Raw genomic sequence first — 24392 nt, 5'->3', positions numbered from 1 at the left:
GTGATCTCATCCCTACAGGCTGAAGAGATGTCACTGCAGTACCCGCTTTCTACCAGGGGGGGCACTTAATTTGGCATGTGATTTTTCTAAATTAGACAGTTTTTCTTCTGATGAATGTTTTGCACTGGCCCTCATAGGTCTGCAGATGAAAAGAGTGCCAGCAACAGACAGTTGGGATTAGCCTATGGGTGTTGGGGGGTGCGGAGCTAGTGCTGATGGACAGGGATGGTTTCTGTGGTAATGTCAGTTAAGGTCTGTTCCGGTCACAGGCTGCACCCTAGGTCTGAGGAGCAGCAGTGTCGCATGATGTGGGTGTCCTGAAGATAGGGAGACCATTACATAGGACAATGTGACCGAGGAATAGCTGAGAAAGGTGACTGACATGGAGCGATGTAGTGGAGCCGGGTGAGCGCACTCACTGAAGAAACAAGTGACAGGTCCTGGTGAAGGGCAAGGAAGCAAGTGTCTGAGGTGTCTTCAGTAGCTTATGGCTCAGACCGGCCATATCCCTCTGAGAGGAAAAAGACATAGAACTGCTTGAGGAGGAGAATGACTTCCCAGGCCTGTCATGTGAGACTAGACTGGTGAGTGCTGGGAAGAAACGGACTAATGGAGGATGAAACTACTAATTAATGTTCTTAGCTTCACAACCTAGTATGTACTAGCATGTCCTAAATTGCGTCAGGGGTAATCACTGCTGGGTGGTGCGGTGAGCTGGTGGTGATTCCTGCTGATTTGTACAGCAGACATATGCAACTTGCAGGCGCAGGTGGATCCGTGATCCACCTGTGCCTGTTAACCCCTTAAATCATGTTGTGAAAATGTGACAGCATGATTTAAAGTGGGAATGCACCTTTCCCCCACTGCCAGCGGAAGCCCCATGATACAATCACAGGAAGCTGATGGTTGCCATAAAACCACAGGGTCATGTGCTGACTCCTGAAGCCATCATGACGTAGTTCATATTACAGCTGGCAGAACATGAAACAGGAACAACTGAAATGACGTAGCTGCAACTACACGAGAGCAGGCACCAAAAGTCATGGTGCACCATAAGCCTTGGAGTTCAATAGCTCAACCAACCCTCAGCATTTACAGTGCCTAGTTTTACACATGTCTCCACCCTGCTGTCAGCTTTTTCAGTCCCCACCACCTTCAGATTCAGACCACCTCCAGTTTAGAACAACAAGACCTAGGCCTTGTCATCACCTGCACATCCCATGAGAAGATATAGAAAATCCATCTCCATATGAAGATACCAAGGAACATAAACCACAAGTCAATTTTTAAATAATTTAGGTTTAATGAAAGTCAAGGTTTGCCGGAATCACTTCTCTAGAGGAGAAAAGAAAAATTTGCAATAAGTAACATGTTTGGCATGGTGACATTCAATGTCCCGCTACATTCTCTTTACAATTACCATGCCAAGTCTTCTGCTCGCCAAGCCTCCAGAGAGAAGATCGGACTATGACTCGGGAACAGGTTTCCAAAGGCACAAGCCCCGCACAGCTCTGTCGAGAAGGACTCCGTCACCTCAATCTCGAGCTCTCCAGAAGAACTGAATGAAATGGTGAAGGTACCAGGGAGGCTAAGACTCATGACGTTGGCAGATTTAGTCATTGACAGTTCTGGATCCAGTGTGATGGGAAGAGTCTCCAGTTGACCATTCACCTGGAAGGACAAAGATCTAGGGATTAGGACACATGAACTAAACTACTAAGAAGTTGGAATATTTGGGCAAAATTTGACCTTACATGTTCACGGTTTGGATCCAATGTGGTCAAAAAGGTTTTACCCAAGACCAGATAAAGATCCCTAGACCTCTACACAGCCCTTCTCCGATGTGCCACTCACCCAAACGTCTGCAGAGTTAATGGTGATGAAGTTCCGTTCGTAGAAGATGAAGAGCTTCACGGGTTGAGGTTGTAGACTTAGAGCGACCCTCAGCCATTGCGGAGCAGACGAGTCACACTTCCTTATTACATCATACACACCATTGCCTTCCAGGGGGCTTGAAATATTCCCAAATGTGGAGATTTGTTGGTAACCTAGTCTACAGAAGTGGCAGCTTCCTTGCGATATTGAGTCATTGTCACAGTCCAGGGGCTTTGGTTCAACTGGAGAAGTTTTCTACAAGAGAAGTCATTGTTGAAATTCATAACAAGGACAAGACTGGAAGTATAAAGGACAACTAGTGTCTTCTGGAGCTAGCCCTCCCGCTATTGTTGGATTTATGGCAAATCCTTCATTAAGTTAGAGATCGATAACTAGGCACCTCCTACTTATTTGAGCCCATGAGGGCTACATCAGAACTACCTGCCAAAATGGGCAGGATACAACCAACCCAGTATAGGAGGTCATTGTTTGAGAAGCTGGGGCAGGGTCACCTGGACCCCCATTGGTTGAAGCCACTTTAGCCTAAATGAGGAGGCAAATTAAAGATATTCTAGTTGGAGCCCTGGTTGCAAGCTTGTATTATTGCCCATGAGCTTTAAAAAGTGAGATTGTCAGCAGAATTTTTGCAACCTCATCTGATAACATGTTGACAGAGATTGAATGCAACAGTGTATCACTTAGATTACTGTCTACAGCCGTTTAATAAAGTAGCAGATCTGGGAAAGTTGCTCCCGTCCACATCAGGCTCTCTATGGAGATTGTACATTGACAGTGAGGCTGGACTGCCCTGGATAAGATTGTTGTCCAGCAATGATAAGCAAAAGGCTTAATCACCCGGTGGTTAAGTAAACCGCACACAGCATGATGAGGCATAGTTGTTTTGTAACCCCTTAGCATGCGGTCTTCAGATTACATAGCAAAAACCTGCTGACACTCCCTTTAAGTTAAAGGCTATACTGCCAAGTAAGCCAGTTGCATCTGTCCTCACCAGCCCATGTCAAGTGAGAGTGAAATACCCTAAACACCTCCCAAACTATTGGGCAGTCAATAGAAGGACAGGCGCCTGTCCAATATGCCTCACCTTGGGACACACAGCCCTAACGCAGTTCACTCCATTCCAGTAGTAGCCTTTGCCACAGTTGCAGCCTTCCAGACAGTGGTCCGTGCATTTTCCATTTTCACACCGAATGCAGGTTTTTGTGCAGAGCTCGTAGGGTGCTGGTGAAGGACATTTATATGCTAGGACGAGAAGACAAAAGTGTAATGAGTTTACAACCCCCCCAGTACACAGCCATATTGGTAGGACCACCCAGCTTGGTCTTCTTGCTAAAGAGTACTTTTTTTGTGAATGTATTTATCAAAAACTGATTTGGGCCTTCAAGCCCTCTCTGGTTATAGATCACACTCTAACCCATTGGGCCTTCAACTAACCCAGATTTCGGATCACTACCAAATCCAGTTTCTCAATGACAAGCCTACCGCTGCAAACCCCAGATGCTAATATATATATATATATATATATATATATATATATATATATATATATATATATATATATATATATATATATATATATATATATATATATATATATAATAAAATTGCACCTTGTTTCCTGAGACTATGACCTAAGCAAAATGAAGTTGTAGACTTACGACAGAAGCTCTCGTTTCTCCAGGGCTTGATGACCACACGGTGTAACTGACACATCATAACGTACTCCCCCAGGGCACGACAGGCAGCAGAGTCACCATTTCCAATGGTTTGAAGTTCTTGGCACACATGAAACTGGCACGAATCGTAGAAATGTTCAGGCTTGAGGATCCTATGGCATTTACCAAATGGACCATCCTTCTCCAGGAGCAGACTACAGAAGCTGGGGCTGGTGACGCCATCTTCGTCAGTGGCCCATGGCTCCTTAGTTACACTAATAAGGCATTGGTTATCCGAATAATTCCTTGATACTTCGCTTGTAAACTTCACCCTGATGTCATGGGGATCCTTCTCAGCACATTGACCACATATATAATTTTGGTAACCAGATGGGATGTGAATATGGACAAGTCCATTCTGGTTGTAGGTTATAATAAGACCATTGACGGCATCCAAAATTAAATCAGGGCCTTCTTGCCTTATCTGGAGTTTGCCAGGAATGAGACATGTGGAGAGACCAATCGGCATGTTGATGACCTGAGGAAACAAGATAAGATATGGATATACCCAATCCCTTTGGGTTTGCAAGGGATAAGCCACATGAAGATTTTGATGTAAGGAACAGATTAGATGACTTTTGGGCCAAATCCAGAGTATTGGACAAAAGTTATGACCTGTTTGCATCACTTACCCACAAACCATTTTCCCAGTTGGCTGGCAAGACAATGTTCAACCCATACACCTCAACATGAAGACTGTCTGTTCTTTGGTCCCCAATAACCGCATAGTGAACAGACACTGAGAACGAGTCCAAGGCAGCATCATCACGACAGATATTGGCCAGAGTCAAGTTGCATTTTATGGGAGAGTTGATGTCCTCAAACAAAGTCACGTGCCTCGAAGATTGGAACAAACAGGTGCTTTTACCCAAAGACCGACAGGTTGCTGGGACCACATCATGAAGACATCCTAGATCTGTCCTATAGGGCATTGATTGAGCTGTTGTACGTGATGTTGTGACTGGAGGACCATCAGGTTCTGTAAATGTAATATCGAGGAGGTTAGAAAGAGTCAAACCAAGCATTAGTCACAACTGAGTCAACTTACGGCATATGGTCTCGCTCTTCCATGAGTAAACCGTCACTGCAGCCTCCTTGCATGCCTTGTCGTAGTTTTCTACACTGTCACAGACTGAATCAACGTCTCCATTCTCAGTAGACATGCAATCATTATAGAAGCCTTGAGGATCAATGATGACATGACAGTCTCGGAAAGGGCCTTCAGGTTCCAGTATAAGCTTACAGTACTGGTTTGCATCAAATGGCAACATATCAGAGGGGGCGTTATCTGAGGTCTCTTCACAAGCAGTGTTGTCTGCATAGGAGCGCCAAGAAGAAAGGAATTTGTCAACGGGCAAGCCATCGTAGTCATCATCGGCCAGTGTGTTTGCATTGCCACAAAGCCCACGTACCCTTCCTGCATAAGACAGGGGGATTGTAAGAGAAACTGTAGAAGGGTCAAAGGTTAAATTGAGACCAAAGTCCGTTTCTAAAATTATGTCCGTGCTGTTTCCATAGCCAAAGATTCGGCTGTCCAAGTCCATGGGAAGAGTTGTCAGATTACCGTTGACCTAGAATGAAAGATACAAGTTATTAACTAGTAAAAGACCACCATCACTCCCATCTATAAGCCAATATCCTGCAGAGGAGTCTACACACGAAGACACCATGGAGGCCAGATTATACAGAGGATGGCATTACTATGGAGTGGTGTTGGTTTGAGCAACCAAAGTCAGAAAAGTTCTTAGTTTTGAGTGGATGTCCCTCATGAGCAGAACTAATGACCGATAGGTGGTGTTCTTACCTCAATTCCTTCATTGTTCAGGTTTAATACTATGGTATAGCCATAAACATTCAAGATGGCCTCTTGAACACTTGGCACTTCCCCACTCATTTTCCTTTTCAACAGGACTTCAAAGTTGACCTTATCAGCGCTGGTGACAATGGACATCACATACAGACAATTCTTGTTTACAGGATAACTCAAGCCATCGAAGGTGTGATAGTATCGGCCCAACACGGAGCAGGTTGACGATGTAGGATAACAAGCCCGGACACCCATGATGTTGTCGCACTGTTCTTCTGAGGTGCAGCTGGTACCTTTACATTCAAGCCCACTTTCTGAACAGTAGCATTGGTTTTCACACTGTTCATCATAGAAGGTGTCACCACGTTTCCAATATTGGTCATCTGAACTGCATCCACAGTCATCTTGAAGAACACACGTGTCCCCGCTGAGCATGTAGCCTGTATTGCATTGACAACCTTCTTGACATTGGAGGGCACATGTTAAGGGAAGGCCAATCTCACAAGTCCTTTGACAGTCAGAAATGCACCTTTGGGACCTTGTATAAGTGGAGTTTGGTGGACATTCATAACCTGGAAAAGCAAGAACAGGAAGGAAGGAACAAATCAAGACTACAATTAAGAATTTGAGGGATGGGAGAAGGAACTCTGTTGAGGCATGGCAGTCCTTCTGCAGCTCATTGGAAGGGGTGGCAAGAGATGGACCTCCACTAGACTCATTTATCATTTAAGGATAAGCTGCAAAATTGTAGAAGCTGGACAGTCACATTTAGGGTCATTAGATTTGTGATTGTACAAGTCTCCATTACCAATGGCTCAATTGGCAGCACAGCATCTAAGCCTCAAGGCTAGGCCTTCTACTGAACCTATGCCACCACTGTACTCATGCTTGAAGATTAATGGACTACTTTTTTCCATGAGGAGCAATTGGGATTGAGGTGGGTCAAATAAGCCAAATACTCATCTACTCTGGAGCTGTCAGATTACTAAGACATTAGATTAAAGTTTAGATCTTTCCTAGAGGATCAAGTTTAAAAAACCCACTTGCTTCTTACCACAGTTTATTGAAGATGACCATGGGCCAACCTCAGCACTGGCTTCCCAACATGCAGCAGCATAGGCATAAAAAGGCACACAATGGAAGACACCAGAGCACAGATCATTAACGCATGCCTCGAAATAAGCTTGTGGATCAACTTTTTGATTGCAGACTCTAAAAGCTCCCAGAGGATCCTTCATTAAGCCACAGGTACTGGTGGCCTCAAGAAAAAGGTCACTGGAACAATTAGCACAAATGCCTTGACAAGACTCCTCACAAGAAGCCTTGGGTGACTCCGAGTTGACCTCAGAAACGCAGAGTCCACACAGTGAGCCCTTGTAAGAGTGCGGAACCATGATCAGAAGACGTTTCATCCAGTCAAAGGAAACCGCCAACCCAAAGTCCGTCTGCAGGACCAAGACATCGAGGAAATTCCTGTAGACCTGAAGACTGGTACCAACTATATATGGAGTATGAACCAGAGTGCCATCCACCTAGAGAAGAGAAAGTTCACATTTCAGTTCATTAGTGACCAAGTTTTGTAGTTTAGTAAATAAGTATACTTACATTTACTTTCCCCTTGTAGTCTGGGCTGAATATTATAGTTTTTCCATACACGGTGACATTCACAGCTTCAATGATTGCTCCCACGGGAGTTTGGACTATATGGACCTCAAAATTAATCAGATCAGTGCTATTTGGACAGACACCGGCCATTCTTGAGTCACACAACCCTTTGAAGTTGTAGGCTTGACCATCAAAGGTTATGTAGTGAGAGTCTCCATATAGACTACATAACATTGAGTGCAATGGTTCGCAGGACCATACACCACCATCCTGCTCACAGTTGTAGCCCACACCGCAGCCTTCGGTAAGGTAGCACGTCATGTTACTTCCATTACAGTGACACTCCTGGCTGCAGTTTTGGCCAAAGCTTTCTTCTTTCGGATAGTAGCTTCCTTGCCAGAAGCAGCCACATTCCTCTTCTGGGACACAGCTCCCAACACTGAGCTCGTAGCCCTCATTACATAGACATGTTTCATAGCACAAGCTGGCATCACAATCGAAGACCTGGGTTTCTGAACAAGAGGCTTGGCAGCTTGAAGGACAGCTTTCATAGTGACTGTTGATGGGACACTGTAGACCTGCAAGAGTTGGAAGAATTAGTGCAAAGAACTTGTTTGAAGAGCCAAGTCTACTCCTCTTTACAGTTACTTACCACAATTGGTAATATTTCTCCATTCCATGAGGTGGACCCCATTAATATCACAAGCCAGAGCATACAACTCAATGGATCCACATGGAGAGCCCCCAGTGCAGACTTCCCCTTGGCAGCTCACGATGAATGGTTTTGGATCCAAGGACAAGTGACAAGACTGAAAGATCTCAGACTCAGCCATTATTTGACAACGCGAGTCATCCACTATCGTAGCGTCACATCCTTGCAAGTGCACCTCAATCATGGGCTCACAAATCAGTTGTGGGGGGAGAAGTCTGGATCCAGTTGAGGCCAACATTTCCTTGGAGCCTTGGGCAATACAGTCTCCAGATACACCTGGGTAATAACGTCGAGCAATTTGAAGGTGGAGGAAACCATTGTCGCCAATTATAACATGTAGACCGAAGGAGGCATTCACAATGGTGGCCAAGAGTCCATGACGCCCAATAGTCAGGTTCCCATCATGAAGTATTATTGGGGTATGCAGCTTTTTATCATGGACCTGGAAAAACAGATTAAAAGCCCTTTAGAAGATAAAGCCATTTAATCTAAGATTACAGGTAGCCCTCTATGGAAGTCTATAGAAAGATGCGTTTCATGGGTACAACCACAAGTCAAGATTTGAGATTTAAACCCACAAAAGGTTTTGGGCAGTGGCATAACTTATACATGATTGGCCCTGGTGCCCAGTTTGAGCCTGGGGTCACCCCATATGCATGTGCCATTGTAGCATTCTAGACCCTATAAAGACAAACATTGCCTCCCTGTATTGTGTAGTAATGTCCCCCAACCTGTGCTACTTTGTGGTAAATATGTCCCCCTCCCTGGTATATGTCGACATCGTAGCCCTATCCTGGTGTATGACCCCCCCATTCCTACATTAGTATATATGGCCCCATCCTGGTATATATGCTCCTATCCTGGTATATAGCCCCCCAATATAGTAAAGCAAAACAAGATTGTACTTTCCTTCTGTATGCTCCCCCGGCATGCTGCAACTGACCAGCGTTTAAGTGGCGAAGCGCATGACATCAGTTTCATGTGGCCACTTGCAGAATGGGCTGACAACTGCCAATGCTGTTACCCATGTGCGTGGTGAGCAGTGAATATTCATGGCCTTAATTGGTGGCCAGCACATTGCAGTGCAGAAACCCAGTAGGTCCCTGTGCTGCAATGTATTTCAGCTGGATGAACGTCTAGCTGAAACAGGGGCTGGTGGGCCCCCCGGCACCTGGCTGCAGTGGCGATCTCTGCAACCATTGTCATTATGCCTCTGGTTTTGGGGTTACAAGTAATGCCAGCCTCTGTTTCCCAACATTTGACCAAGTGTACCCCTACCCAAAATACCAGCTGACTGTACCATGTAATGCAGGCATGAGTCTTACAATTAAAGCTGAATCATGAAGGTCACCACAAGCCGAAGAAGAGTGACCTGTAGCAAAATCTACTTTTTTGATGAGCTGGAGTGAAGTTAAATTGTTCCCCCAATACCAAGTCATAGGTCAAGTGAAAAAAAAAGATCTTCATTACTTACATAGACTACTCCAGGCTGTGTAGTGGAGATCTCCAAAAGTTGGCCAAACACCCTTAGTCGTACTTTCACGTCAGAACCAGGGTCTCTTTCCACACTAAATGGCAGCAGACTCAAGTCATCGCCTTCAGAATAAAGGAGGATTTGTGGACAGAATCCAGATCCCAGCATGTGGGCTCCATAGAAGGTCAACATCTGCATATTCCCCCAGGCCATGCATGTCGGAGGCTCCAGTGAAACACAACTAGCCGAGTCTCCGGGAGTGTTGCAGAGGTCATCCTTGCACTCAAACCCACAGAGAAGGTATTCTAAAAGAAAAAACAGTTAGGGTCACAAGACAACTGCTGATATTGGACCATTTTTTAATCAGCCATATATTAGATCAGTGATGGCCAATACCTTTGAGAAAGGCCAACTGCTTTAGACTTTGCATTGTCCATCAATAGATACTAGAATATGCTTTTACTGATGGGTCACCCATCTTCTAGAAAAGCTAATTTAGCAATGACATTTGGACTAATGTCCTCGAGAGCCCCATAATTGAAGAAGAGTGGAGCTACCAAGTGTCAACCCATTAACATCTCACCCATGTATTAGAAGCCAATTGTATGTGATTCATCCTTCACCAATTCTAGATTGCCATTTCCCAGTTTCTTCAGTTGCCAAATCATGGCTAGATGGCACTGAAAGTCCAGACTACACGCAACTTGGGTGTTAAAGTTTAACCATTCTCAATTTTATGGTTTATGGAATAGGAACCATCCATAGTCACATTGCTAGGCTCATGAAAAATTTGGGGTACTGGCTCATTAAGCAGCCACTTGAGTTTGCCTACAGAAGGCCATCATGGACAAGATGGGTCATAACAGCACTGACAAAACAGATGATCCATCCACCATTTTACAGGTGGACCTATAGAGGAGAATGCAGTAGGCCAAGTATGGACTAATGCTTTACCCCTGCCCAATTTTTTGTAACAGGTGCCCAGTGTGGTGTCATCCAAGGCTAAACTTTTTGGGAAACAAGTGTTTGACAAACCCCAACACCCCCCCCCCCCCTCCTCCACAAAACTGAGCCATATCGACCCCCTTACCTTTATTCAAGCAGATTCCAGGCAATACATAAGAACCCAGCTTTCCCGAACCAATTGTGGCCAAACCAAAGTCGTGTCCAGCATCCGATACAAGGTGGTAGCCCTTATCACTTAGAGGAAGATTTGCATATACAAGGTCAGTCTCATTAATACTTTCCCATTCCAATCCATGAATAGGTTTATGGTCCAGTTCCAGCCCTTCCCGAGCATTTACATTGACAACCAGGAGAACTTCGTTGGTGTAGCCCTCAAGGGACATTAGTGCATATGCAACACAAGCCTTCTCCAATGGTGGAAGACGATAGAGAACACTAGAACCAGCCGAACTATTGATTTTGCCAAAATTAAGGTAAACCAGGATTTTCTCAGGACTGTGGATGAGTAGGGGGCTAGTTGGGTCAACCTCAAATCTTTCCATCATCCCAGGTGATACTGCCATTTCTGTTGTGTCATTTCCATGGAGAAATTTCACTATGGTGTCATTAGCTGACAGGATGGCTAGGTGACTAAGACTTGGTGCTCGCAGAGGTGGAAGGATAAAGTTTGAACCCCAAGCAGTAGTTGGAGGAATCTGGATGTATATCTGGTTGCACAGTTCTGGGTCTCCGGAACAAGCCAGTCCAGTAAACACGGCCACAGCCTCTTCTGATACAAGATGACTACCGGTCAAGCTTTCATTACTCTGGAGTTGTACAGATTCCCAAGGGGCAAGAGTTAGATTGAGTTGCTCACCACGTAAGTAAGTGGCATCATCAAGGTGAACGACACTCGTCAACAGGATGGAGACAAAGTTTGGTTTTGGGCCATTAACTATCGCCATCTGGCTAAGGTCACCTTCTGGAGTAGAGTCTGGGGTCATTATGTAGTATTCATTTCCCAAATCAGATATTGGAGACACAACAGTTACACCAGTAGAATAAAGCATATTGATGGCCACCACAGACACCAGCTTGTTGGATAGGACACGGATGGTCATATTTGATCTGGCAGAACCAAAAAGCTCAGCTTCTCCTGGTAGATCGAAAGGTGTAGGAATCCCAGTGGGTAGAGAAACTACTGTACTGTAAGATCTTCTGGGCATCCGGATGTCCGCTATCGTGTCAGGGAAGAAAGACGTGAGGAGAAGCTGCAGATGTGGTTTACCACCGATGGGGAGAACATTCTGCATAAGAACCAAGGCAAAATCCGTGCCTGGGCTCTCAGACGCAGAAAAGCCTGAAGAGGAGAGAGATGTGTTAGCCAGAATAAGGATCAACATTGTACGTAAAAGCAAGATCTAAACATTTTGGGGAAAACCATGCAGTCATGGATTTTATTGGGGGCTGGGCAGTAGATTTAGGAGTGGCTGAAACTTATGGGGTACTCTACAGGATTGGCAATAAGGGTTTGGTGTTGGGGGTAAGTTAGCACTATGGGTAAAATTGGGCCACCAGTTACTCAAAGTGAAGACTGCAGACTGTCCAGGCAGCTTGCCATGAGAGAGGGAAAAGTGGCAAATTTTTAACCTATAGACCAGGTGTGTCAAACTTCCACTAAGGGCCACGTCAGCATTATGGTTGCCTTCAAAGGGCCACGTATAATTGTAAGGGCTCATGCAACATTATGTATTGCAGTCCATGCTTGTACAAACTTGCCAAGAGCTATAAAAAAGGAGGGGGGGGGGGGGGGGGGTGACTGGGGCATAGATCCTACCACAAGCTTCCCCCCCGATTATAGACCCCCAGTCTCACTACATCCACCCCTTCAAAATTCCACCACCCTTTGCCCCTTTCTCATCTGCAGCATTGATACAGGCAGGGACTATGCACCCCATCTCTCCCGACTCACAGCCACCCTATTGAACAGAGCGCTGTGGACCAGACAGCGATCCCAACAACACGTGATGGAAATGACGTCTACCTGGAGCCCAAACCGGCTAATATCTACTGAACATGACAGCTTCTCTAGCACATGCACTCTTTTCCTGCCAAACACCAGAGTAAAAACACCTGGGTTTTACTGGCAACATAAAATAACGTGGTGGGCCAGATTTGGCCCTCAGGTCTCGAATTTAACACCCATGCTGTAGACCCTAGTCTATGAACCTATATGGATGTTGAGGGCATCAACAGGACCATAGAAAGATACTCTAATATGGGTCATGGACGGCACTGAAGGAACACTTACCACCAAGGCACAGGAAGGTCCAGGCGCATAGTAACAGCTTGAGATCCATCACTAAAAAGCATGAACACAAGGAGTTAGAGAAGACATCAATGCAAATACAGAGTGCAAAATATCAAGCCTGACGAAAGAACATGGATCAGAGGAGCCATCGGAGAACATTGGTCTTTGGCTAATTACAGAGCAGGGGTGTTGGGAGAAGGATTTAGATCAGATTCACGATTCTCAACTATTAAACCAAGAAGTTCTAGTGTAAAAAAGGAGAGATGTAGACAGTAAAGGGACACCAGGGAACAGGACAAGAATTACTGCAGTCAAGACATTGCACAAGAGTCTACAGCTCCTGCCCAGGGCTAAAGAATAAGGAGACCTGATCAGCAACATATGGAGTCCTCCCTACAGGAGTATGGAAGATTCAGAGCCACATGCACACAAGACTGAACCACCACATGGAAGCTGAAGGTAATGGCTCTACTAAACCAGGCGTATCTCCATGCACAAAGGACAACAAAGCATCCAAACCATACATGGTCTATGTTGTGCACAAGGCCTAAACCCATTCAGAGGTCTCAAAAGAAACAGCCCATGTCCCTACCAGAACCAGCACTTACCTTAGTGGGGGCCACAGACCAACTGTCCACAGCCTTCACAAAGCATAGTTCCTCCTGTGCCTGAGCGGCTGATAAGGCTCCTCCAATTAACTCATAATTGCTTGCTAGTTAATGTATTAACTATCACAATACCAAAGCCTCTAGATACCATGAGGCAATGTATTTACCAAGAACCTGAACCTAAGGTTATGTGTGCATGCTGAGTTTTTGGTACGGAAATTTTCTGCACCAAAATCTGCACTTTGTGGCAGAAAAAGGCACCAAAAATGCATGTATTTTTGGTGCATTTATTGTGGTTATTTTGGTGTGGTTTTGGTGCGTTTTTGTGCATATTTTGGTGTGTTTTTGTTGCACTTTTTGTGCATATTTTGGTGTGTTTTCTGTACATATTTTGTGCTTATTTTGGTGCATTTTTTGTGCATATTTTGGTGTTTTTGGTGACTTTTTTGTGCTTTTTTTGGTGCATTTTTTTGTGCTTATTTTGGTGTGTTTTCTGTGCATATTTTGTGCTTACTTTGGTGCATTTTTTGTGCATATTTTGGTGTGATTTTGGTGCATTTCTTGTGCATATTTTGATGTGTTTTGGTGCATTTCTTGTGCATATTTTGGTGCTTTTTTGGTGTGCTTTTGGTGACTTTGTTTAGTGCATTTTTTGTGCGTTTTGGTGCACCTTTTATGCATATTTTGGTGTGTTTTTGATGCATATTTTGGTGCGTTTTTGGTGCATATTTGGTACATATTTTGGTGCGCTCTTAGTGCATTTTTTATATGTTTTTGTGCCATGCTTTTTTTTTTTACTCAGAGTAATCACTGGAAGGGATACAAAACAGAAAAAAGTGCAACAACAATTGACATGCTGCTTCTTTTATTCTGCACACAAGGGAAACGAAAAAAAAAAAAAAAAAGGCACCGTGCGCACAGAACTTTCCCAATTCTCATTGACTTTGCTGGGACAGGGATAGACAGGCATATTTGGGTCACAAGCTGCACCAAAAACACACATTAAAAAGTGCACTTTAATTTGAAGTTTCCAAACCAATTGCACCGCTGACAGAGCGGCATTTCAGCTTTTTGTAATTCTTTGAATATACTGAGTGTTGAAGTGAATATCAGTTTAGGAAGTGCTTCTTCCTTGTGCTGGGTTCAGAGTCTTTATTTTTGCAGTTTTTCATGTAGAAGCTGAGCATGAACTCAGTTTTTGAACAGTTTTCTATTTACTAATGTAATTTTGAAGAGTTTTTGAAATGCTTTGTAAGAGTTTAATTAAAACTTGTTTAAAAATTGCTTAAAAAACTTGCAAGACTCCTTTTCACTTCTAACCACTTTGCAATTCATGTCCTCCAGTCTGACCGTTTTGCTTTTCCAGTTCATATTTAGAAAAGTACTAATTAAAAAAAAATGCAAGTCACTTCTCTGAAGAATCTGCTCCAGATTAACCAATCAGAAGGCTCAGGAAACAAAAAACAAAACAAAACCCCTCTTCTAGTCTCGAGGAACCAGAACAGCAGAAAACTCCTCAAAAGGAGGAACGTTTTGCACAAGAAAACTTAGTTTATGTGCTCATAATCTTGGGGTGTGTTCATATTGAGTTTTTTTGCTCAATTTGTGGAGCAACGACATCAAGTTTGAGAGTTGAGCTTTTGAGAATAATTTGGGCCATGTGCAAACATTTTCAGGATTGTGGATGGAATGTTTGTGAAAAATTGCTACAAAGTTGCCAATACAGTAATGTAAGAGGACATCACTATCACAGACTCAGTCTTTTGTGTCTCCATTAGGCGGTTTTGTTTAGAATTCACCTTTTTAAAATTACAAGTGAAGAAAACAAAAAAAAAAAAAAAAAAAAAAAAAAAAAAGCGAAGCCGCAGGAAAAGTTGGTTCAGGAGAAAGACCACTGTCTCTTTCCTTCACCTACAAAGACTGCGGTAAATTAACTTTTTGAATGCACAACCCAACCCAAAACCCATGGGTTTTTACTGTTTTGATGCAGTTTTTAAAACTTAATTATAATCTGCAGTGTGGTTGCAGAATACATTTTTAGGTGGTTAAATTGAAAGGATTTGGTAAATGCCAAAAAAAAAAAAGTGACAGAATGTTTTTTTCTATCAACTTATATCTCCCACCCTCCCCCGAAAACTGCAAAAAAAAAGTATGTACCCCAAAATAGTAATAAAAATGTCAACATGCTGTGTATAAAAAAAAAAAAAAAAAAAAAAAAATTAAAAACAAAATTCCACCGTTACAGATTTTTTCCCCCCCCCCACCAGAATATGTAAAAACAAAATCTAAAAGTTTAATCAGAAAAAGTGTGGTCATTTTTAGCATACAATGAACAGAATCCAAAAAAATAAATGTCATGCATTTTTTTTTCTTCACCATTTCATCTCATTTGTTTTTTTTATTTTTCATATGATGAAATTATGGTTTTTTCATAACTATAACTGGTCCTGCAAGACATCATAAATTTACGTATTGGGAAAATTATGGCTCTTGGAAAAATGATTGAAAAAAAATAGAATATATGTTCATTGTATGAAGACCATGACATCACTTGTGTACTGTTGTCTACCCCTTCCCTCTTTTTATTGTGTCCTTTCCCTCCCACCATCTTTCCTTTTATTAAAATCTGTTTCTCTCAACCTAAATTTTAGGTTGCGCCCTCTAGTGGTCAGCACCAGAATAGACAATAACTTTGTAAAAGAAATATGGAACTATAATGTAAGATTTATATTGATTCAGACTGAAGCATTGTCATATGTTCTGCCAATGAGGAATTTTATCCCTTTAGCACTTGTGTCACAAAAAAAAAAAAATTGAAATGTCCAGATGTATAAAGCCATGCACAGGAGGAAGTGTTACAACAGTTTCCTCATCTCACATTGGAAGGTGGAGAATTAAATATGTTCCAAGTATAAATAAAAAAAACCCCTGCAAGGTAGGTGATCTCATCCCTACAGGCTGAAGAGCTGTCACTGCAGTACCTGCTTTCTATCAGAGGGAGCCACTTAAAGCTTGACATGTGATTTTTTACTAAATTAGACGGTTTTTCTTCTCCTGATGAATGTTTTGCACTGGCCCTTGTAGGTCTGCAGATGAATTGGCCCAGCAACAGTTTAGATTAGCCTAAAAGGGGAGGAGCTATTGCTGATGGACAGGGATGGTTTCTGGGGTAATGTCAGTTAGGGTGCAACCTGTGACAGGACCAGACCTTCGGTCTGAGGAGCAGCGGTGCCGCATGATGTGGGTGTCCTGAAGAGAGGGAGACCATTACATAGGATAATGTGACCAAGGAATAGCTGAGAAAGATGACTGAGCGATATAGTGGAGCCGGGTGAGCGCAATCACCAAAGAAACAAGTGACCGAGAGAGACAGGTCCTAGTGAAGGGCAAGGAACGAAGCAAGTGTCTGAGGTGTCTTCAGTCGCTTCTAGCTTAGACCGGCCATATTGGCCACATGTCTGAGGGAAAAAGAACTGGAGGAGAATGACTTCCCAGGTCTGTCATGTAGGACTAGACTAGGGAGTGCTGGGAAAAAGGACTAATGGAGGTTGAAACAACTGCAGTTAAGAAGGTTAACTGCTTCACAAATCTAGGATGTACCAGCTTGTCCTAAATCGCTGTTCGCTTTTTCAGTCCCCACCACCTTAAGATTCAGACCACCTCCAGTTTAGGATAAGACCTAGGTCTCATCATCACCTGCACATCCCATGAGGAGATCTAGAACGCAAACTCCATATGAAGATACCATGGAACAAACCACAAAAAGTCAATTTTTAATAATTTATTTAGGTTTAATGAAAGTCAAGGTTTGCTGGAATCAATTCTCTAGAGGAGAAAAGAAAAATTTGCAATAAGTAACATGTTTGGCAGGGTGACAGTCAATGTCCCGCCACATTCTCTTTACAATTACCATGACAAGTCTTCTGCTCGCCAAGCCTCCAGAGAGAAGATCGGACTATGACTCGGGAACAGGTTTCCAAAGGCACAAGCCCCGCACAGCTCTGTCGAAAAGGACTCCGTCACCTCAATCTCGAGCTCACCAGCAGAGCTGAATGAAATGGTGAAGGTACCAGGGAGGCTAAGACTCATGACGTCGGCAGATTTAGTCATTGACAGTTCTGGATCCAGTGTGATGGGAAGAGTCTCCAGTTGACCATTCACCTGGAAGGACAAAGATCTTGGGATTAGGACACATGAGCTCAACTACTAAGAAGTTGGAATATTTGGGCAAAGGTTGACCTTACATGTTCACGGTTTGGATCCAATGTGGTCAAAAAGGTTTTACCCAACACCAGATAAAGATCCCTAGACCTCTACACAGCCCTTCTCCGATGTGCCACTCACCCAAACGTCTGCAGAGTTAATGGTGATGAAGTTCCGTTCGTAGAAGATGAAGAGCTTCACGGGTTGAGGTTGTAGACTTAGAGCGACCCTCAGCCATTGCGGAGCAGACGAGTCACACTTCCTTATTACATCATACACACCATTGCCTTCCAGGGGGCTTGAAATATTCCCAAATGTGGAGATTTGTTGGTAACCTAGTCTACAGAAGTGGCAGCTTCCTTGCGATATTGAGTCATTGTCACAGTCCAGGGGCTTTGGTTCAACTGGAGAAGTTTTCTACAAGAAAAGTCATTGTTGAAATTCATAACAAGGACAAGACTGGAAGTATAAAGGACAACTAGTGTCTTATGGAGCTAGCCCTCCCGCTATTGCCGGATTTATGGCAAATCCTTCATCTAAGTTGAAGATCGATAACTAGGCACCTCCTTATTTGAGCCCATGAGAGCTACATCAGAACTATCTGCCAAAATGGGCAGGATCCAACCAAACCAGTATAGGAGGTCATTGTTTGGGAAGCTGGGGCAGGGTCACCTGGACCCCATTGGTTGAAGCCACTTTAGCCTAAATGAGGAGGCAAATTAAAGATATTCTAGTTGGAGCCCTGGTTGCAAGCTTGTTTTGTGCCCATGAGCTTTAAAAAGCGAGATTGTCAGCAGGTTTTTGCAACCTCGTCTGTAATATTGTTGTTTTTAATCTGTCAACATGTTATCATAGATTACTGTCTACAGCTGTTTAATAAAGTAGAGCTGGGAAAGCTGCTCCCGTCCACATCAGGCTCTCTATACAGATTGTACATTGACAGCGAGGCTGGACTTCCGTGCACGAGATGTAGTCCAGCAATAACCACCAGGTAATCAAGCCTTTAACTTAAGTAAACCGCACACAGCATGATGAGGCATAGTTGATTTGTTTTGTAACCCCTTAGTATGCCTTCAGATTACATAGGAAAAACCTGCTTACACTCCCTTTAAGTTAAAGGCTATACTGCCAAGTAAGGCTGGTGAGGACAGACAACTGCTTATGTCAAGTGAGAGTGAAATACCCTGAATGCCTCCCAAACTATTGGGCAGTCAATAGAAGGACAGGCGCCTGTCCAATATGCCTCACCTTGGGACACACAGCCCTAACGCAGTTCACTCCATTCCAGTAGTAGCCTTTGCCACAGTTGCAGCCTTCCAGACAGTGGTCCGTGCATTTTCCATTTTCACACCGAATGCAGGTTTTTGTGCAGAGCTCGTAGGGTGCTGGTGAAGGACATTTATATGCTAGGGAGGAGAAGACAAAAGTGTAGTGAGTTTACAACCCCCCCAGTAGACAGCCATATTGGTAAAACCACCCAGCTTGATCTTACTGCTAAAAAGTTGTGTTAATGTGTATTTACCAAAAACATTGACTCATTTGGCACTTCAGCCCTCCCTGGTTTTGGATCACTACCAAATCCAGTTTCTCAATGACAAGCCTACCGCTGTAAACCCCAGACGCTAATATATAATTGCACCTGGTTTCCTGAGACTGACATAAGCAAAATTAAATTTTAGACTTACGACAGAAGCTCTCGTTTCTCCAGGGCTTGATGACCACACGGTGTAGCTGACACATCATAACGTACTCCCCCAGGGCACGACAGGCAGCAGAGTCACCATTTCCACCGGTTTGAAGTTCTTGGCACACATGAAACTGGCACGAATCGTAGAAATGTTCAGGCTTGAGGATCCTATGGCATTTACCAAATGGACCATCCTTCTCCAGGAGCAGACTACAGAAGCTGGGGCTGGTGACGCCATCTTCGTCAGTGGCCCATGGCTCCTTAGTTACACTAATAAGGCATTGGTTATCCGAATAATTCCTTGATACTTCGCTTGTAAACTTCACCCTGATGTCATGGGGATCCCTCTCAGCACATTGACCACATATATAATTTTGGTAACCAGATGGGATGTGAATATGGACAAGTCCATTCTGGTTGTAGGTTATAATAAGACCATTGACGGCATCCAAAATTAAATCAGGACCTTCTTGCCTTATCTGGAGTTTGCCAGGAATGAGACATGTGGAGAGACCAACCGGCATGTTGTTGACCTAAGGAAAAAAGAAAATATGGATTGGGTAGTTTGTTTTTAGCATGCCCAATCCCTTTGGGTTTGCAAGAGATAAGCCATATGAAGATTTTGATGTAAGGAACAGATTAGATGACTTTTGGGCCAAACCCAGAGTATTGGATAAAAGTCATGACCTGTATGCATCACTTACCCATACACCATTTTCCCAATTGGACGGCAAGACAATGTTCAACCCATACACCTCAACATGAAGACTGTCTGTTCTTTGATCCCCAATAACCTCATAGTGAGCAGACACTGAGAACGAGTCCAAGGCAGCATCGTCACGACAGCCTCTGGCCAGAGTCAAGTTGCATTTTATGGGAGAGTTAATGTCCTCAAACAAAGTCACGTGCCTCGAAGACTGGAACAAACAGGTGCTTTTACCCAAAGACCGACAGGTTGCTGGGACCACATCATGAAGACATCCTAGATCTGTCCTATAGGGCATTGATTGAGCTGGTGTACTTGTTGTGACTGGAGGACCATCAGGTTCTGTAAATGTAATATCGAGGAGGTTAGAAAGAGTCAAACCAAGCATTAGTCACAACTGAGTCAACTTACGGCATATGGTCTCGCTCTTCCATGAGTAGACAGTCACTGCAGCCTCCTTGCATGCCTTGTCGTAGTTTTCTACACTGTCACAGACTGAATCAACGTCTCCATTCTCAGTAGACATGCAGTCATTATAGAAGCCTTGAGGATCAATGGCGACATGACAGTCTCGGAAAGGGCCTTCAGGTTCCAGTATAAGCTTACAGTACTGGTTTGCATCAAATGGCAACATATCAGAGGGGGCGTTAGCTGAGGTCTCTTCACAAGCAGTGTTGTCTGCATAGGAGCGCCAAGAAGAAAGGAATTTGTCAACGGGCAAGCCATCGTAGTCATCATCGGCCAGTGTGTTTGCATTGCCACAAAGCCCACGTACCCTTCCTGCATAAGACAGGGGGATTGTAAGAGAAACTGTAGACGGGTCAAAGGTTAAATTGAGACCAAAGTCCGTTTCTAAAATGATGTCCGTGCCGTTTCCATAGCCAAAGATTCGGTTGTCCAAGTCCATGGGAAGAGTTGTCAGGTTACTGTTGACCTAGAATGAAAGATACAAGTTATTAACTAGTAAGAGACCGCCATCACTCCCATCTATAAGCCAATATTCGCAGATGAGTCTACACACGAAGATGTCATGGAGGCCAGATTATACAGAGGATGGCATTACTATGGAGTGGTGTTGGTTTGAGCAACCAAAGTCAGAAAAGTTCTTAGTTTTGAGTGGATGTCCCTCATGAGCAGAACTAATGACCTATAGGTGGTGTTCTTACCTCAATTCCTTCATTGTTCAGGTTTAATACTATGGTATAGCCATAAACTTTCAAGATGGCCTCTTGAACACTTGGCACTTCCCCACTCATTTTCCTTTTCAAGAGGACTTCAAAGTTGACCTTATCAGCGCTGGTGACAATGGACATCACATACAGACAATTCTTGTTTACAGGATAACTCAAGCCATCGAAGGTGTGATAGTATCGGCCCAACACGGAGCAGGTTGACGATGTAGGATAACAAGCCCGGACACCCATGATGTTGTCGCACTGTTCTTCTGAGGTGCAGTTGGTACCTTTACATTCAATCCCACTTTCTGAACAGTAGCATTGGTTTTCACACTGTTGATCATAGAAGGTGTCACCACGTTTCCAGTATTGGTCATCTGAACTGCATCCACAGTCATCTTGAAGAACACACGTGTCCCCGCTGAGCATGTAGCCTGTATTGCATTGACAACCTTCTTGACATTGGAGGGCACATGGTAAGGGAAGGCCAATCTCACAAGTCCTTTGACAGTCGGAAATGCACCATTGGGACCTTGTATAAGTGGAATTTGGTGGACATTCATAACCTGGAAAAGCAAGAACAGGAAGGAACAAATCAAGACTACAATTAAGAATTTGAGGGATGGGAGAAGAAGGAACTCTGCTGAGGCATGGCAGTCCTTCTGCAGCTCATTGGAAGGGGTGGCAAGAGATGGACCTCCACTAGACTCATCTATCATTTAAGGATAAGCTGCAAAATTGTAGAAGCTGGACAGTCACATTTAGGGTAGAATCACAAGTCTGATTACAAGTCTCCATTACCAATGGCTCCATTGGCAGCACAGCATCTAAGCCTCAAGGCTAGGCCTTCTACTGAACCCATGCCACCACTGTACTCATGCTTGAAGATTAATGGACTACTTTTTTCCATGAGGAGCAATTGGGATTGAGGTGGGTCAAATAAGCCAAATACTCATCTACTCTGGAGCCGTCAGATTACTAAAACATTAGAATAAAGTTTAGATCTTTCCTAGAGGATCAAGTTTAAAAAACCCACTTGCTTCTTACCACAGTTTATTGAAGATGACCATGGGCCGACCTCAGCACTGGCTTCCCAACATGCAGCAGCATAGGCATAAAAAGGCACACAATGGAAGACACCAGAGCACAGATCATTAACGCATGCCTCGAAATAAGCTTGTGGGTCAACTTTTTGATTGCAGACACTAAAAGCTCCCAGAGGATCCTTCATTAAGCCACAGGTACTGGTGGCCTCAAGAAAAAGGTCACTGGAACAATTAGCACAAATGCCTTGACAAGACTCCTCACAAGAAGCCTTGGGTGACTCCGAGTTGACCTCAGAAACGCAGAGTCCACACAGTGAGCTCTTGTAAGAGTGCGGAACCATGATCAGAAGACGTTTCATCCAGTCAAAGGAAACCGCCAACCCAAAGTCCGTCTGCAGGACCAAGACATCGAGGAAACTCCTGTAGACCTGAAGACTGGTACCAACTATGTATGGAGTATGAACCAGAGTGCCATCCACCTAGAGAAGAGAAAGTTCACATTTCAGTTCATTAGTGACCAAGTTTTGTTGTTTAGTAAATAAGTATACTTACATTTACTTTCCCCTTGTAGTCTGGGCTGAACATTATAGTGTTTCCATATACGGTGACATTCACAGCGTCGATGGTTGCTCCCACGGGATTTTGGACTAATTGGACCTCAAAATCAATCAGATCAGTGCCCTTTGGACAGACACCGACCATTTTTGAGTCACACAACCCTTTGAAGTTGTAGGCTTGACCATCAAAGGTTATGTAGTGAGAGTCTCCGTATAGACTACATAACATTGAGTGCAATGGTTCGCAGGACCATACACCACCATCCTGCTCACAATTGTAGCCCACACCGCAGCCTTCGGTAAGGTAGCACGTCATGTTACTTCCATTACAGTGACACTCCTGGCTGCAGTTTTGGCCAAAGCTTTCTTCTTTCGGATAGTAGCTTCCTTGCCAGAAGCAGCCACATTCCTCTTCTGGGACACAGCTCCCAACACTGAGCTCGTAGCCCTCATTACATAGACATGTTTCATAGCACAAGCTGGCATCACAATCGAAGACCTGGGTTTCTGAACAAGAGGCTTGGCAGCTTGAAGGACAGCTTTCATAGTGACTGTTGATGGGACACTGTAGACCTGCAAGAGTTGGAAGAATTAGTGCAAAGAACTTGTTTGAAGAGCCAAGTCTACTCCTCTTTACAGTTACTTACCACAATTGGTAATATTTCTCCATTCCATGAGGTGGACCCCATTAATACCACAAGCCAGAGCATACAACTCAATGGATCCACATGGAGAGCCCCCAGTGCAGACTTCCCCTTGGCAGCTCACGATGAATGGTTTTGGATCCAAGGACAAGTGACAAGACTGAAAGATCTCAGACTCAGCCATTATTTGACAACGCGAGTCATCCACTATCGTAGCGTCACATCCTTGCAAGTGCACCTCAATCATGGGCTCACAAATCAGTTGTGGGGGGAGAAGTCTGGATCCAGTTGAGGCCAACATTTCCTTGGAGCCTTGGGCAATACAGTCTCCAGATACACCTGGGTAGTAACGTCGAGCAATTTGAAGGTGGAGGAAACCATTGTCGCCAATTATAACACGTAGACCGAAGGAGGCATTCACAATGGTGGCCAAGAGTCCATGACGCCCAATAGTCAGGTTCCCATCATGAAGTATTATTGGGGTATGCAGCTTTTTGTCATTGACCTGGAAAAACAGATTATATAGCTTTATCCTAAAACCAAGTCATAGGTCAAGTGAGAAAAAAGGTCTTGGTTACTTACATAGACTACTCCAGGCTGTGTAGTGGAGATCTCCAAGAGTTGGCCAAACACCCTTAGTCGTACTTTCACGTCAGAACCAGGGTCTCTTTCCACACTAAATGGCAGCAGACTCAAGTCATCGCCTTCAGAATAAAGGAGGATTTGCTGACAGAATCCAGATCCGAGCATATGGGCTCCATAGAAGGTCAACATCTGCATATTTCCCCAGGCCATGCATGTCGGAGGCTCCAGTAATACACAACTAGCAGAGTCTCCAGGAGTGTTGCAGAGGTCATCCTTGCACTCAAACCCACAAAGAAGGTATTCTAGAAGAGAAAAACAGTTAAAGGTTACAAGACAACTGCTGATGTTGGAAGTTAGTGGGACCATTTATAGCAACCATATTAGATCAGTGATGGCCAGTAGCTTTGATATTGCCCACTGAAACTAGGACATCCTTTTAAAATTGGGTCAAACATTTTTCTAAAAAAGCCGAATTAGCAATGATATTTGGACTAATGTCCTCAAGAGCCCCATAATTGAGAAGTAGAGATACCAAGTGTTAACATCTTACCCATGTATTAGAAGCCAATGTTATGTGCTTCATCCTTCACCAATGCTAGATTGCCATTTCCCAGATTCTTCTCTTGTCAAATCATGGCTAGATGGCATTGACCAAGTCCAGACTACATGCAACTTGGGTGTTCAAGTTTCACAATTCAATATGATGGGTTTATGGAATA

At 43.9% G+C, this 24392-nt stretch overlaps 2 protein-coding genes across 2 annotated transcripts; both read right to left on the bottom strand.

The window, feature by feature from the left end:
* Positions 1-925: 925 nt before the first annotated feature.
* Positions 926-3625, bottom strand: LOC142256713 (zonadhesin-like). Its single transcript, XM_075328565.1, has 5 exons — positions 3552-3625; positions 2978-3135; positions 1855-2130; positions 1421-1671; positions 926-1016 (listed from the first exon to the last, which is right to left on the bottom strand). Exons 1-5 carry the CDS (start codon positions 3607-3609, stop codon positions 926-928), a joined length of 834 nt encoding a protein of 277 aa, XP_075184680.1. The 5' UTR covers positions 3610-3625.
* A 13239-nt stretch (positions 3626-16864) lies between these two features.
* Positions 16865-23969, bottom strand: LOC142256346 (IgGFc-binding protein-like). Its single transcript, XM_075327979.1, has 11 exons — positions 23671-23969; positions 23092-23593; positions 22440-23017; positions 21889-22366; positions 20833-21407; positions 20078-20600; positions 19665-20008; positions 18959-19493; positions 18522-18679; positions 17415-17690; positions 16865-17231 (listed from the first exon to the last, which is right to left on the bottom strand). The coding sequence occupies exons 1-11, from the start codon at positions 23881-23883 to the stop codon at positions 16977-16979; spliced, it is 4437 nt and encodes a 1478-aa protein (XP_075184094.1). The 5' UTR covers positions 23884-23969; the 3' UTR covers positions 16865-16976.
* Positions 23970-24392: the final 423 nt, after the last annotated feature.

Source organism: Anomaloglossus baeobatrachus, chromosome 11 (assembly GCF_048569485.1).
Source record: "Anomaloglossus baeobatrachus isolate aAnoBae1 chromosome 11, aAnoBae1.hap1, whole genome shotgun sequence".
Classification (NCBI taxonomy): Eukaryota; Metazoa; Chordata; class Amphibia; order Anura; family Aromobatidae; genus Anomaloglossus; species Anomaloglossus baeobatrachus.
Note: the sequence above shows the minus strand (reverse complement) of the source record. Positions and strands in the feature narration are given on the sequence as shown.

Bases quoted from the DNA above. Each gene is read 5' to 3' on its own strand.
- LOC142256713 (XM_075328565.1), bottom strand. From the start codon at position 3,609: ATGATGTGTCAGTTACACCGTGTGGTCATCAAGCCCTGGAGAAACGAG. The intron at 3,136-3,551 runs GTAAGTCTACAA...TTCTCGTCCTAG, and splicing joins GAGAAACGAGAGCTTCTGTC to CATATAAATGTCCTTCACCA. The intron at 1,672-1,854 runs GTGAGTGGCACA...TTGTCCTTCCAG, and splicing joins TTAACTCTGCAGACGTTTGG to GTGAATGGTCAACTGGAGAC.
- LOC142256346 (XM_075327979.1), bottom strand. From the start codon at position 23,883: ATGGCCTGGGGAAATATGCAGATGTTGACCTTCTATGGAGCCCATATG. The intron at 23,018-23,091 runs GTAAGTAACTGT...CAACTCTTGCAG, and splicing joins GAGAAATATTACCAATTGTG to GTCTACAGTGTCCCATCAAC. The intron at 20,009-20,077 runs GTAAGTTGACTC...TTACATTTACAG, and splicing joins GAAGAGCGAGACCATATGCC to AACCTGATGGTCCTCCAGTC.